The sequence below is a fragment of the Chiloscyllium plagiosum genome, unplaced genomic scaffold (genome assembly GCF_037043375.1).
Source record: "Chiloscyllium plagiosum isolate Xiang-an unplaced genomic scaffold, Cpla_swu_hap1 HiC_scaffold_18, whole genome shotgun sequence".
Lineage (NCBI taxonomy): Eukaryota > Metazoa > Chordata > Chondrichthyes > Orectolobiformes > Hemiscylliidae > Chiloscyllium > Chiloscyllium plagiosum.
The window spans coordinates 34,380,161-34,395,813 of NW_028270156.1; the positions used below are offsets into that span (position 1 = coordinate 34,380,161).

General features: G+C 40.6%; 1 protein-coding gene across 2 annotated transcripts in view; it reads left to right on the forward strand.

Annotated features, from left to right (window-relative positions):
- Positions 1-15,653, forward strand: part of phrf1 (PHD and ring finger domains 1) — a 104,865-nt gene that overhangs the window by 13,976 nt on the left and 75,236 nt on the right. For both annotated transcript variants that reach the window (XR_015760141.1, XM_043705696.2), the window contains exons 2-5: positions 9,280-9,400; positions 11,497-11,643; positions 14,278-14,486; positions 14,852-14,935. Coding sequence is in view for 1 of the 2 variants with exons in the window: in XM_043705696.2 (XP_043561631.2) it covers positions 9,295-9,400; positions 11,497-11,643; positions 14,278-14,486; positions 14,852-14,935 (546 nt within the window). In the remaining variant the exon portion in view is untranslated. The remainder of the gene's footprint in view (positions 1-9,279; positions 9,401-11,496; positions 11,644-14,277; positions 14,487-14,851; positions 14,936-15,653) is intronic.

Sequence of the window (15,653 nt, forward strand, 5' to 3'; positions counted from 1 at the left end):
AATATTACATTTTGTTCCTTGTGTCCAAGTCCATGGCAAAGGATAAATAAAGTCAAGAAGTTAAAAACATGGCTCAAAGATTGGTGTGGAATGGGTTTCAGTTGGTGAAACACTAACACTAACAGGTAGTTCCAGTATAATGAGAGTCTCGTTAACATGACTCTCGTTAACATAAAATACTAAATAATCAAGGAACCAAAAGGGCCATTAGAGAAAAAGTATTCAGGAAATTCACGGGGCCAAAGACTGATAAGTCCACTGGTTCTGATGAAATGCATCCTAGGATATTAAAACAGTAGTTACACAAGTAGTAATCTTCCAAGAATCCTCAGATTCTGGAAAGGTTATGACCTGCTTGATGAATTGTGGATGCTGTTTGGATAATGCGAACTTTTTACTGAATGGGTATAGCAATTTTCTATAACAATCTTGTACAGCGAGATTTTCTATAGTGCGGGATTACAGAGGAATGCAACTATTACCTTAAAGCAGAAGTACCTGTAAGGGATAGAAAGGAGCTGTTTATGTGGGATGTGCTTCAAATGAACTGTTTGGGAGAAAATAATTTTGGGGGTTAACTTGCAATTCATATCAAGGCAAACAGCAAGCGCTTCTTTAAATGTATAAAAAGGGGAGAGAAAGGCTAAAATGAACCTGCGCCCCTTTAAGGATGAGGCTGGGAAAATAACAGTGGTGAACTAGGAAATGGCAGAGGAGTTGAATTTTGTGTCTATCTTCGAGGTAGAGGACAATAGCATTTCAAACATACTAGGAATTCTTTCACTGGATCTGGATGTTAATGGCAAGGCCACCATTTGTCCCCTATCCTTACTTGCTCTTGAACTGAGTGGCTTCCTGCACCATTTCAATAGACAATAGATGCAGGAGTAGGCCATTCTGCCCTTCAAGCCAGCACCACCATTCATTATGATCATGGCTGATCATCCTCAATCAGTATCCTGTTCCTGCCTTTGCCCCATAACCCTTGATTCCACTATCCTTAAGAGCTCTATTCAACTCTTTCTTGAAAGTATCCAGAGACTTGGCCTCCACAGCCTTCTGGGGCAGAGCATTCCACACACACCACTCTCTGGGTGAAGAAGTTTCTCCTCAACTCCGTTCTAAATGGCCTACCCCTTATTTTTAAACTGTGTCCTCTGGTTCGGGGCTCACCCATCAGCGGAAACATGCTTCCTGCCTCCAGAGTGTCCAATCCTTTAATAATCTTATACGTCTCAATCAGATCCCCTCTCAGCCTTCTAAACTCAAGGGTATACAAGCTCAGTCGTTCCAATCTTTCAACGTAAGATAGTCCTGCCATTCTGGGAATTGACCTCATGAACCTACGCTGCACTCCCTCAATAGCCAGAATGTCTTTCCTCAAATTTGGAGACCAAAACTGCGCACAATATTCCAAGTGCGGTCTCACCAGGGCCCTGTACAACTGCAAAAGAACCTCTTTGCTTCTATACTCAATTCCTCTTGTTACGACGGCCACCATGCTATTAGCTTTCTTCACTGCCTGCTGTACCTGCATGCTTGCTTTCATTGACTGATGTACAAGAATACCTAGATCTCGTTGTACTGCCCCTTTACCTAACTTGACTCCATTTAGGTAGTAATCTGCCTTCCTGTTCTTGCCACCAAAGTGGATAACCACACATTTATCCACATTAAACTGCATCTGCCATGCATCTGTCCACTCACCTAGCCTGTCCAGGTCATACTGTAATCTCCTAACATCCTCCTCACATTTCACCCTGCCACCCAGCTTAGTATCATCAACGAATTTGCTAATATTACTTTTAATACCATCATCTATATCATTAATGTATATTGTAAAAAGCTGCGGTCCTAGCATTGATCCCTGCGGTACCCCACTGGTCACCGCCTGCCATTCCGGAAGGGAGCCGTTTATCACTACTCTTCGTTTCCTGTCAGCCAACCAGTTTTCAATCCAAGTCAGTATTTTGCCCCCAATATCATACGCCCTAATTTTGCTCACTAACCTCCTATGTGGGACTTTATCAAAGGCTTTCTGAAAGTCCAGGTACACTATATCCACTGGATCTCCTTTGTCCATTTTCAGAGTTACATCCTCAAAAAATTCCAGAAGATTAGTCAAGCATGATTTCCCCTTCATAAATCCATGCTGACTCTGACCTATTCTGTTACTGCTATCCAGATGTGTCGTAATTTCATCCTTTATATTTGACTTCAGCATCTTTCCCACCACTGAGGTCAGACTAACTGGTCTATAATTCCCTGCTTTCTCTATCCCTCCTTTCTTAAAAGGTGGGACAACATTAGCCACCCTCCAATCCACAGGAACTGATCCTGAATCTATAGAACATTGGAAAATGATCACCAATGCATCCACGATTTCTCGAGCCACCTCCTTCAGTACCCTGGGATGTAGACCATCAGGTCCCGGGGACTTATCAGCCTTCAGACCTAACAGTCTCTCCAACACTATTTCCTGGCAAATATAAATTCCCATCAGTTCAGGTCCTTCAGCCACTATTACCTCTGGGAGATTGCTTGTGTCTTCCCCAGTGAACACAGATCTGAAGTACCAATTCAACTCTTCTGCCATTTCTTTGTTCCCTGTAATATATTCACCTCTGTCTTCAAGGACCCAGTTTTAGTCTTAACCATTTTTTTGCCTTTCACATACCTAAAAAAGCTTCTACTATCCTCCTTTATATTTTTGGCCAGCTTACCTTCATACCTAATTTTTTCTTTGCATTTCAGCAGGTAGTTGGAGTTAACTGCAACTAATGAGCCATCCTGCACCTAGTAGAAATAAACTTTCTCAGTTTATCTCTTCCAAACTCTTTGTGGGAACAAACAAGTCACCTCCATTTTACATTACGTGTGAAAGTATGCAGATATCTCCTCGGAAATTAATCTTGATTTTGTTTGTAGTGCTTTAATTTAATTTATTTTAACATTAGTTTTTTAAGTAGTAGAAGTGATTCTATTCCATTTAAAAAATGTAAATATTTCCAAATGTAGGAATTTTATTCCATATAGGTTAAATTATAGCATAGCGTTCTATATCTGAGCTTTGCACCTTTGACATTAGCATGTTTAAGGTACCTGGAGTAATAAGATGTGATGTATGGATTTGCTGTATGTATCTGAAAACATTAAAAAATGAAATTGATTTATTTTGAAGTCATCAGGGAATTGACTGACTACTTTTTGGCAGATTCTGTGGGATTTAATGTATGTTAGCACAATTGATCCAAAACTATATAACAAAACAGATTATACAGTCTGAATTGTATCTCCTTTCTGTTTCATAACCTATAAATAAAAGCATCGAGTTGCATATCTAATTTGCTGACTTGTTCTCAGTTTATTTTCTTGATTAAATCCATCATATCTGTTGGAATTGTGGGTTATGTTGAAAACACAATTTTTTTCAAGTGCATAGTAGTTCATTGTTTTGAACCTCAATCTCTTCAATCCCCTAGTCTCTCAATACCATGGTCACCCTACACCATGCTGTCTCCTTACCTCCCTTACCTTGAATGTAAATGCAGGTTGTTGTGACTCATTCACAGGCTTGTGTCCTTCTGGGTACTAGAAACATGGGGTCATCACATTTTCTTCGTTCTTGTCTTCGTTGACATCTTCTTGTCCCTCAAGGTCAGTAATACACCTGCCCTTGGCAGGAACCTGTGCATGGAGTCTTTTAATGTGGGAATGCTGTTGTATTGCAGTTGAAAACTCTCAAACTCTGCCATGGGTGTTTTGGAAGGATTATAGGTTGATGATCAACATTTTAAACAATGTGATGAACACATTTCAATGGCCATTTGGTCCTGGAGCGCGACTTGAAGCTGGAGTTTCTAGCTCATACAGATGTTACTCACTACATCACAAGTCCTACGGGGCATAGGTTTTGAAGATGCTATCAGAGGAGCTGCAGCAAATTGCTGCAATGTACCTTTAGATGGTACATGCTGCTGTCACGAGCACTAGAAAAGGAGTGAACATTTAAGTTGGTGGAAGGTATGCCAATTGTGTGAGCTGTTTTGTTTAGAATAATGCCACCCCTCTGGTCAGTGAAACCTCAGGATGTTGTTGATGGGGAATTCAGCGGTGATGCTGTTCAGTGACAATGGAGGTTTGATTGTGTTCTGTTTGAAAATATTTATTGCCTGGAATTATCTAGCACCAATAGTACTTGCTATTCATCAACCCAAATGTTGATGTTGTCCAGATCTGGCTGTATTGGGATAGGGATTGCTTCAGTATCTGAAGAATTGTGGATGAAACTTAACATTAGGCAATCATCAGTAAACATTCTCCCATCTTACTTTGTGATCGAGGAAAGGCCTTTGAGCAGCTGAAGAAGGTTTGGCCGAGGACACTGCCCTGAGTCACAGTGTGTCTACATTTCACTGAGCCCTGTTTTGCTAGGTCAAATGTTTTACTGCACTAGTGTATTACAACTGTAGATGAGGAAACTTGAATGTATAACTAGTAACTGCATGAGTTTTGTGAGACTTTATTTCCATATGATCTTGGAATGCCTAATTAGAATGGAAGTCTTTCTCTTTCAAGCTTCTATTCTTTAATCTTGGGTGTGAGGTCATCTTACAAAGGTGATACATTACTGCTGCTTGGCAGAATTTTGTATTTTGAATATTTTTCTCTACTCAACCCGACCCAGGGAAGCTTTCACTTGGCTCTTGTTTGTTGAATCTGCTATCAATCTGACTGTCTATGACTGGAAGCAGCAGAGACCACACCTTTAGCAGCTGTTATTCACACGGTCAGCCCGCAGAGCTCCTTTTGGTGGTGTCTCCATTGCTGAAGCCACTGCTGATGACGGGAGTCGAAAGAAGGCCAAGTGGGGCTTGGTGGCTGAGTACTGGACTGAGGCCAGGCAGAAAGCAGGGAGCTGGGGGGTGGCCACTGTGACCAAGAGCAGAGACTGAGACAAAAAAAAACTGCAAATGCTGGAATCCAAAGTAGACAAACCAGAGGTTGGAAGAACACAGCAAGCCAGACAGCACCTCCACCTCCTGATGCTGCCTGGCTTGTTGTGTTCTTCCAGCCTCCTGTATGTGTAGAGCAGAAACTGGGGTCGAGTTTATCCTGTCTGGATTTTCTGTTCCAGTGGATTCTGCTTTGCTTTTCGTATGCTCAATGCAGTTATCATTTTGTGCTGGCAATAGTGTCGACATTAAAATTGGCAAGTGTATTTAGATGAAGGAGTGATGATGTACTGTCTGGTAGCTTATATTTTTCCCTTTGTTCGGGTAGGCGTGGATTTCAAATGTTTAAAACCTTTCGTTGGTGCAAGTGGCTAAGGGCTGGGCTCCGCATTCTGGGTTTAGGGTCTTGTCACAACTTTTCTCCCACATCAGTTCGTGTTTTGTGAAGTTTTAGGATTCAAGTCATATTTATAAAATGTTTCTGATTATCTGTCATCATTATTGGTCCTTTACCCCTCCCAGGAATCCAAGCAAGTTGGAGAAATCTAGAAAGTGAGGAGGGTGGAGGTAAAAAGAGGGTGAGTGAGTGAATGTGATAGAACATAGAGAACATAGAACATATAGAACATAGAACATAGAACAATACAGCACAGAACAGGCCCTTCGGCCCACAATGTTGTGCCGAACATTTGTCCTAGCTTAAGCACCCATCCATGTACCTATTCAATTGCCACTTAAAGTTCGCCAATGATTCTGACTCTGCCACTCCCACAGGCAGTGCATTCCATGCCCCCACCACTCTCTGGGTAAAGAACCTACCCCTGACATCTCCCCTATACCTTCCACCCTTCACCTTAAATTTATGTCCCCTTGTAACACTCTGTTGTACCCGGGGAAAAAGTTTCTGATTGTCTACTCTATCTATTCCCCTGATCATCTTATACACCTATATCAAGTCACCCCTGATCCTTCTCCGTTCCAATGAGAAAAGGCTTAGCATGCTCAACCTATCCTCGTACGACCTATTCTCCATTCCAGGCAACATCCTGGTAAATCTTCTCTGCACCCTCTCCAAAGCTTCCACATCTTTCCTAAAGTGAGGCGACCAGAACTGCACACAGTACTCCAAATGTGGCCTAACCAAGGTCCTGTACAGCTGCAACATCACTTCACGACTCTTGAATTCAATCCCTCTGCTAATGAACGCTAATACACCATAGGCCTTCTTACAAGCTCTATCCACCTGAGTGGCAACTTTCAAAGATCTATGAACATAGACCCCAAGATCCCTCTGCTCCTCCATCTTACTAAGAACCCTACTGTTAACCCTGTATTCCGCATTCTTATTTGTCCTTCCAAAATGGACAACCTCACACTTTGCAGGGTTGAACTCCATCTGCTGCTCCTCAGCCCAGCTCTGCATCATATCTAACTCCCTTTGCAGCCGACAACAGCCCTCCTCACTATCCACAACTCCACCAATCTTCGTATCATCTGCAAATTTACTGACCCACCCTTCGACTCCCTCTTCCAAGTCATTAATAAAAATTACAAACGGCAGAGGACCCAGAACTGATCCCTGCGAACTCCACTTGTAACTGGGCTCCAGGCTGAATATTTACCATCTACCACCACTCTCTGACTTCGACCGGTTAGCCAGTTTTCTATCCAACTGGCCAAATTTCCCTCTATCCCATGCCTCCTGACTTTCCGCATAAGCCTACCATGGGGAACCTTATCAAATGCCTTACAAAAATCCATGTATACTACATCCACTGCTCTACCCTCATCCACATGCTTGGTCACCTCCTCAAAGATTTCAATAAGACTTGTAAGGCAAGACCTACCCTTCACAAATCCGTGCTGGCTGTCCCTAATCAAGCAGTGTCTTTCCAGATACTCATAAATCCTATCCCTCCGTACCCTTTCCATTACTTTGCCTACCACCGAAGTACGACTAACTGGCCTGTAATTCCCGGGGTTATCCCTATTCCCTTTTTTGAACAGGGGCACAACATTCGCCACTCTCCAGTCCCCTGGTACCACCCCTGTTGACAGTGAAGACGAAAAGATCATTGCCAATGGCTCTGCAATTTCCTCTCTTGCTTCCCACATAATCCTAGGATATATCCCCAGAACTGTGGGCGGCACGGTGGCACAGTGGTTAGCACTGCTGCCTCACAGCGCCAGAGACCCGGGTTCAATTCCCGACTCAGGCGACTGACTGACTGTGTGGAGTTTGCACATTCTCCCCGTGTCTGCGTGGGTTTCCTCCGGGTGCTCCGGTTTCCTCCCACAGTCCAAAGATGTGCAGGTCAGGTGAATTGGCCATGCTAAATTGCCTGTAGTGTTAGGTAAAGGGGTAAATGTATGGGAATGGGTGGGATATGCTTCGGCGGGTCGGTGTGGACTTGTTGGGCCGAAGGGCCTGTTTCCACACTGTAAGTAATCTAATCTAATCTAATCCCGTCAGGCCCGGGGGACTTGTCTATCCTCAAGTTTTTCAAAATGTCCAATGCATCTTTCTTCCTAACAAGTATCTCCTCTAGCTTACCAGTCCATTTCACACTCTCCTTTTCAACAATACGGTCCCTCTCGTTTGTAAATACTGAAGAAAAGTACTCATTCAAGACCTCACTTATCTCTTCCGACTCAATACACAGTCTCCCACTACTGTCCTTGATCGGACCTACCCTCGTTCTCGTCATTCTCATGTTTCTCACATACGCATAAAAGGCCTTGGGGTTATCCTTGATCCTATCCGCCACCCATCCCACCGTGATGGGTGGCTTGAGTGAGTATTGGGATGGGAAATCATGAGTGGAGGCTGAGTTTGATGGGAGGTTGAGCATGAGCAAAATGGATCAGGATGGTGTGAATGAGTTGAATGGGGGAGTGAATATGGAGAGAGGTCAATGAGTGAGTATGAGAGGGATTGAATGTGGAGAGAGAGCAGTGTGAGTGCAAGGCACTGAGTACAGAAAGAGGGAGTGAGTATGTGAAGGGAGAGGTGAGTTGGGAAGGTAGGCATGTGTGAGGGGTGGGGAGAGAAACTGATTAGCATGAGAGTTTGTGAGGGAGCAGGAGAAAAGCTTCAGTGAGTCTTCTGTCAACATAGAATATGGAGAATTTGATTGAAACCTACTAGGTTATATAAAATAAATTTTTATGAAGCACTTGATAGATTTTCATATTCCTGTAATGTATTACTTTATGTTCATACATAATATGCTAACATTAATATTTGTTCCTAGATTGCTTTATTGCTGTTTTGCTTTTACTCATGTCTGGGGTCACATTCATTTTCAAATGTTTTTACTTTATCCATGGATGTGAGTATCACTGGCAAGGCCAGCCTTTGTCCATCTTTAATTACACTGGGGAAAGTGGGATTGAGTTAGAATGGGGTTGCATTGGAAAATAGTTCATAAAGTGCTGCCATAGTCCTTCACTTCACACGTACTTCATTTAATAAGGTCATATTCTATTGTTAGTATGGACATCCTGCGCATATGTATTATGTGCATTAACTGCATTGAATATTGAAATGTTGAGATTAGATTGGCTTTATACAAATGCATTTGTGTGTTGTGTTGATGGTAATAGGTAAACAAAACTAAAACTCGTGCATCTGCTCAGTTGAAGTCTAACCATTCCACCAGTTTGAAATTGCCAAGAAACATTTGCATTTCTCTTCAAATCACAAAATGTGCTTTAATTTGACAAAATATTTTCAGACCTTTTTGGCTTTTAGAAACTCTTTGATTAGACTGTAGCTGAAGCATTGTGAGCATTTCTGCACATCAAACATTATAAAGGATGTTAGAGCCTTAGAGAAAATGTACTATTATTTCTACCTGGGAGACTAATGTTTTGATTGGGAAGGTAAGAATTTAATGGACCTTTGCATGGTTTTGACAGTAAATATGGAGAAATTATTTCCACTGTCAGAATGGTTAGTAACTATGGACACAGACTTAAAGTAATTGTTAAGAGAGTCAGAGGAGACATAAGATTTTTTTTCATTCAGTGTGTTATGATGAGCTGGAATGCACTACCTAAAAGACTGATGGAAACACATTCAGATAATACCTTTCAAAATGAAATGGGAAAAATATTTGAAAAGGAAAATATTATGGAAAATACAATGTGGTTAACTCTACCAAACAATTAACACAAGCATGATGGGCCAACTGGCCTCCTTCGTGCTATATCATTGTGTTTCTATAACACCAATGGCAGTCTTGGTGACCTGTAAATTTAGTTGATCTCTTTGATGATGTTGCCTCTTGAGTTTTAGTTAATGGAATCATTTTTCTTGCAGATATTCAATTTCTGAATGTACATTATGGATGACGATAGCCAAGATGAACTGATTAATGTGAATGCAGCATTGGGAAAAGCAAGAGGAAAACGAGAAGTCGTAGCTATTTTCAGTGATGGAGGTAATGTTCAGTACTTGGTTGGGCAAAGTTAATATAGTATGATCATGGTGGATGTGCAGATAGGGTAAAACTGCTCTCATTTAGAACTGAGGATCAGGTGTGCTTGTTCGAAAAAGACTATGTATATCAAAGACAAACGATATCAATAGCAGAATAATGTTCTGGAAAGGGAGCACTAAATGATATTCTGTTCTCAAAAATGTGCTGACATTAGTGGTCCTGACAGGCATATGATGAATTGAATATTTAATAATATTCTATATGTGTTAAATAGCAAATTATTTACTCAAAATGTGTTTTTCAATATTCTTGTCTCTCTGGGAAGTGCTCATTCCTAGGTTATGACTCTAAGGTACTGGATTTCAATGTAGGTAAACATTGGATCAACATAAATAGGATGGAACTGTCAATTTTCTAATTGGTAAACTTGTGTCAAACAATAGTATGCAGATATATCAAGTATTTGGCAAGCAATAAGAATGTTGGTAAATTGAGTGGAGTATTTGAGGAGGCGATGGCTGAGTGATATTGTTGCTGGATCATTAATCCCGGGACACGGGATTTGGGTTCAAATCCTGCCGTGGCAGATAGTGGAATTGAATTGAATTCAAATTGAAATCTGGAATTAAGAGTCTAATGATAATAATGAAACCATTGTCAATTGTTGGAAAAACCCATCTGGTTCACTCATGGAAGGAAACTGCCATCCTTACCTGGTCTAGCCTGTATGTAACTCCAGACTCGTAGCAAAATGGTTGGTTCATAACTGACCTCTGGCAATTAGAAATAGGCAATTAATGCTGGCATTGCCAGTGGTGCCCTCATCACATAAATAGTGAAGTCTTGTTGCCACTAATGTGACTTCATCTAGAATACTACGTACAGTTATGATGTCATTGTTTAAGGAGGAATATACCTGCATTAGCAACAGTCTACAGAAAGCTCACCATGTTGATTCCTGAGATGAATAGAGGTTAAGCATGATGGCCTATTCTCTTTTAAGTTTGAAAGAATGAGAGCCGATCTTATTGAAGCAAGCAATAAGAATGTTGGTAAATTGAGTGGAGTATTTGAGGAGGCGATGGCTGAGTGATATTGTTAGATTCTAAGGGGGCTTGATTGGTTGCATTTTGGCAATCTAGATCTAACGGCTTGTTTAAGATGGGAATGAGGTGGAACTTCTTCTCTGAGGATTGTTAATTTTGAAATTCTCTTCCCCAGAGAACTGTGGGGGCTGGATAATTGATTACATTTTAGGGTTGAGTTAGGTTTTTGATTTATAAGGGAGTTATGGGGTACGGGGAGCAGGCAGGAGAGCACATGGAACTGAAACAGCATCGATCTTCAAGGCACTTAAACTTGTTCCATTCTTCAAAAATATCATAGTTTCATGGCATGATTCCACAATCTGGGAACCAGTCTAATGTGCCTCTGTGACAATATCTCTCCTGAGATAAGGAGACCAAAATTGTGCACACTATTCCAGGTGTAGTCGAACAAAGCTGCTGTGTAATTGAGGCAAGTCTTCAGTAACCCTGGCTTCAAATACCCTTGTGATAAAGGCTAACATTCAGTTAGCCTTCCTAATAGCTTGCTGTATGGGCATATTAACCTCTAGGAATTATAAACAACGCCACCATAGTCCCTTTATTTCATCTGCCTTTTCCAACTTCCTACCAATTGAAAAATTCTCTGCATATCTGTTTCTCTTACCAATGTGGATAACCCCTCAGTTTTCCACATTATTTTCAATCTACCATGTTCTTGCCCATTTCCCTAAACCTGTCCAAATCCTCCTGAAGCTGCTTTATTTTCCTTACAACTCTCATTCCCATTTAGCAATGTATCATCTGCAAATTTGAAATTATTATATTTGGTCCCCACCTCCAAACCACTTATCCTGTATGTATTGTGAACAGCTGGGGGCCAAGGCCTTGTGGTACTTAACTAATTAAAGCCTGCCAACATGTTTATTACAATTCTATTTTCTGTCTGTTAGCCAATGACAGGTCCATACCGGGACATTACCTATTATAGCTGGAGCAGAAGTCTAACCTTGGTTTGTTTCTAAAACTATGAATTTATTCTTTTGTCAGAGGAATCTAGCAGTGAAGATGATCTAGATGAGGATGGTACAGATGAAGAAGATGATGAAGATGAAGAGGATGAAGAAGATGGAGAAGGGGTCGATGATGATGATGAAGGTGATGAAGATGATGAGGATGAAGATGAGGCAGAGGAAGGTATAGTACTGGTTCACCATCTTGTAAGAGTTGACTCAGTCAAATTCATTACTTATTACTTCATAATTGATCTAGTTAGAACTGTTAATCTTCCAAAGATTTGAAATTTATAGGACCAAGCATTATTCAAGTAAGTTACTGCTTTCATAAAATATACATGATTAAGTATGTCTCAAATCTGAGTTTGAAAGGATTTTCTCCCTCCACCTCATTCCTTCCACCCTGAAAGCTAAAGATCAGGTGTCACTGCTACTGCTTTCCTTTGGTGTCTCAACTAAATGGCCATTGCTGCCTGTAAGCCTGCACAGTGAGCCAGACCAGCACAAGTGAGCCTGATCTTCCCTTGCCTGTTCAGGAGTGAGCAGATTTGTATGCCCTGTTCTGGTGTGGGCCACTGCATAGTGATTGTGGAATTCTTGGAGGTTCATAAGCCATTTGTACCCAAGCTGCAAATAGTCAATTCAGCATAGACCAGGGTCCTTCAAATGGAGTACAACGCCAATGGAGTAATTGAAAGTTGAGGTCTGAGTAATATTGTGCCAGTTAGTGTCCTGGTATTGTGTTAATTTAGACGATGTTTAGAATGGCTAAAAATTTGAAAACAATTAACTATTTGCATTTCAGAATATTTTGTCATAACGTCTTAGGTGTTGACCTTATTTATTACAATAACATGTTTTAATCACCACTTTGCACCTTGCCCAAATACACTGAAAGCAAGAACAATCAGCACAAAATAACATCTTGTCAAATTTCTTATTTAACAAAGTGGAGGCAACTGCCTTTCCTTGTGCAGTCTTTTGAAACTGTTTGCAATCCTAAAATATCAATTTACTGCACTTGGTCTTCTCTGCTCTTGGGGGTATTGTTGCAGTTTCTTGAGACTTTGTTCAAAATAGAATCTTTACACCAAATCATCACTTTTAAACTTCTACTGTCTTAATGGATTACTGATCTGTTTCTGCTGTTTCCAATGTGGACGATTCTTAAAGATGTCTTTTTCTGCTGTACACTGGGATGCAAGGAGCAATAATATCATTCTATAATTTGCTTATGTTGCTGATCCTTTCTGCCTGTGAAACCCTCATTTGTGTTTTTATTCTCAATTAGGCCTCAATATCAATCTCCAAATTCACCATCATCAAACTGGAGTTCATCTTAAACTCTGCCAAAGGTGTTTTTAGTGCAGTGGTAGTGTACCAACCTCTGAGCCAGGATGCCCAAATTCAAGTCCAATCTGCTCTAGAGGTGTGTAATAACAGCCCTGAGCAGGTTGATTACAAAATATCCCCAAAGCTCTGCTGACCTGTATTCAAAGTTGTGGCAAGTGCCATAAATCCAATCCTGCTATTTGCTGATCTACATTGGTGCTTGGCAACGTCTCAAATTTAAAACTTTATCCTTGTATTTGTATTCCTCTATGGCCTATCCTCTCTCCCCACTTCTATTAATACCTGCTGCTGTCCGACAACGTCCAAGAACTTCGTTTTTCTAATTTTAGCCTATTGCACCTCCCTCATTTTCATTGCTCCACCATGGATATTCATGTCTGCAACCACTTAGGACCTAAACTATGAAATTCCTTTCCTAAATCCCTCTGACTTTCAAACTAATTCACTTGTATTGAAATGTTTCTTTAAATCTCTCTCCTAAGGTTTTGCTCGCTTTCCCCAATGTTCCCTTAAGTGACCCTGTTTCAGAGTTGTACTGATAATAAAAACAGAAAATGTTGTAAATACTCTGCAGGTCAGACAGCAGTGTGTCAGAGCAACGAAGGACAGAATGAAGGGTCATTTACTTGAAATGTTAACTTTGTCTCTGCACAGATGTTGTCAAACTTGCTGTGTATTTCCAGCAATCTTTGCTTGCATTTCAGATTTCCAACATCTGCAGTAATTTAATATTTGTTTTGATAATGTTCTTGTGCAGCTTCTTAGCATGTTTACCACATTAAAGCTGCCAAATAAATTTATATTGTAAATTTGATTCCACTGTCATGCAGTGTTATACCATATATACTTATGTATAGGTCAATCTCATGTATAAGTCAACTCCTAATTTTTAGGCCAAAGAATCTTGAATTTTCTATATACCTCTTGTGTAAGTCGACCCTACATTATCACATGAAATTGCATTCATTCATTCATACCGGTAACACTCTTCATCATTCCTTGTTTACTATATCGCATCTCTATTCATTCATTCATAACTCTACTTATCGCACTTGGTTTGCTACAGCACGTTTTGATTCATTCAGACCAGTAACTCTGCTCATTGTTCTTTGTTTACTATATTACATCTCTATTCCTTCATTCATTCATAACTCTACTTACCACACTTAATATACTACAGCACATTTTGATTCATTCATTTATTCAGACCAGTACTAAATCTATCGGTATTTTGTGCACTTTGTTCACTATACATTCAAAAGTTAATGTTGTTAAAAAGTGCAGCATGAATTTCAGCTCCTCAAGACTTGTGCCTGTTATTAGTCGACCTCCTAATTTCGGCTTTAAAAAAACATCTTCAAAATCTGACCTTTACACAAGTATTTATGGTAATTCAGGTTTACAATTGGAAGTTGATAAATGTAAATGACATTGCTTGTTTTAAAAAAATTTTTGTCTTAAGACAATGAAATCGATGATGAGGAGGAGGACGCGGCTGTTGGAGCAGATGACACAGAGAAAACGAGTTCCGAACAGAAATGGGGAAACAATTCTGATGAGGAGGGTGAAAACTGCCCAATCTGTCTGAATACTTTCCGAGATCAGGCTATTGGAACTCCAGAAAGCTGTGCACATTACTTTTGCCTTGATTGCATCCTTGAATGGGCAAAGGTGAGTGCTGTGAACCAGATATTATATTTTTTGAACTGTTTGAAGCTATTATGTTGATGGTGTATTCTATATATTAAAATAAATTAAACATTTTTCCAGTGATTGCACATTAAAATTGGCTTAAATTAATTGGTTGTAAAACACTTTTGTGGATGCTCAGATGTCCTGAAGGAAGTCTTGAAAATGCAAATTCTATCTTCTTTACTTCATCATCCCCATGCTGCCAGAAATTGAGGGGGTCCTATGAAGACCACTGTCATGCAGTGATCACCATCTTTTAGTTCAGTCATAACGTTTAAAGCAAATTGGTTTATAAAGGGAAAAGAATTGTATCGATGGTTTATAAAGTATTATTTTTCATACAGAATGCCAATTCGTGTCCTGTTGATCGAATCATCTTTAAACACATCTGTGTTCGTACACATTTTGGAGGAACAATCATAAAGAAGGTGAGTTACAATGAAAACTGTTTATCAGGGCGGTACAAGTAGTTCTGGGATAACGTGGATTTCAGCAGCGCAATTTGGCTATAACGTCGATGAGGAACCAGGAAACGCTTACCTTTGTTGGCAATAAAACGACCTGGGTTTGAATCCTGCCTGGCAGATGGTGGAATTTGAATTCAATAAATATCTGGAATTAGAAGTCTAATGATGGCTATTAATCTGTTGTTGATTATTGGAAAAACCCATCTGGTTCACTAATGTCCTTTAGGGAAGGAAACTGCTATCCTGAGGTGGACTGGCCTACATGTGACTCCAGATCCACAGCAAAGTGATTGACTCTTAACTGCCCACTGGGCAATTAGGGATAGACAAAAATGCTGCCTGGCTAACGATACCCTCATCCCGTGAATGAATAAAGAAAAATAGCGCGATTCAATTGGGGAGCGGTTTGCGCATTTCATTACGCCCATGTGCAGATGTGCGTGCCAGACTCTGCACCGTTCTGCACATATGCCCATGTTCTTGCTGTTCTGCACATGCGCTGGTCTCTGTGCATACACAACATCAATACCGATCTTGGTGCCATTCTGTGCATGTGCCGATGTCTCTACGGTGTTCTGCGCATGCGTGATGTCTGCACCAAAGTCCCTGTGCCATTCAGTACATGCACTGATGTCAGCTGCTGACAGAGTAGCTTTCTGTGAGAGGCATTGTACAGAGA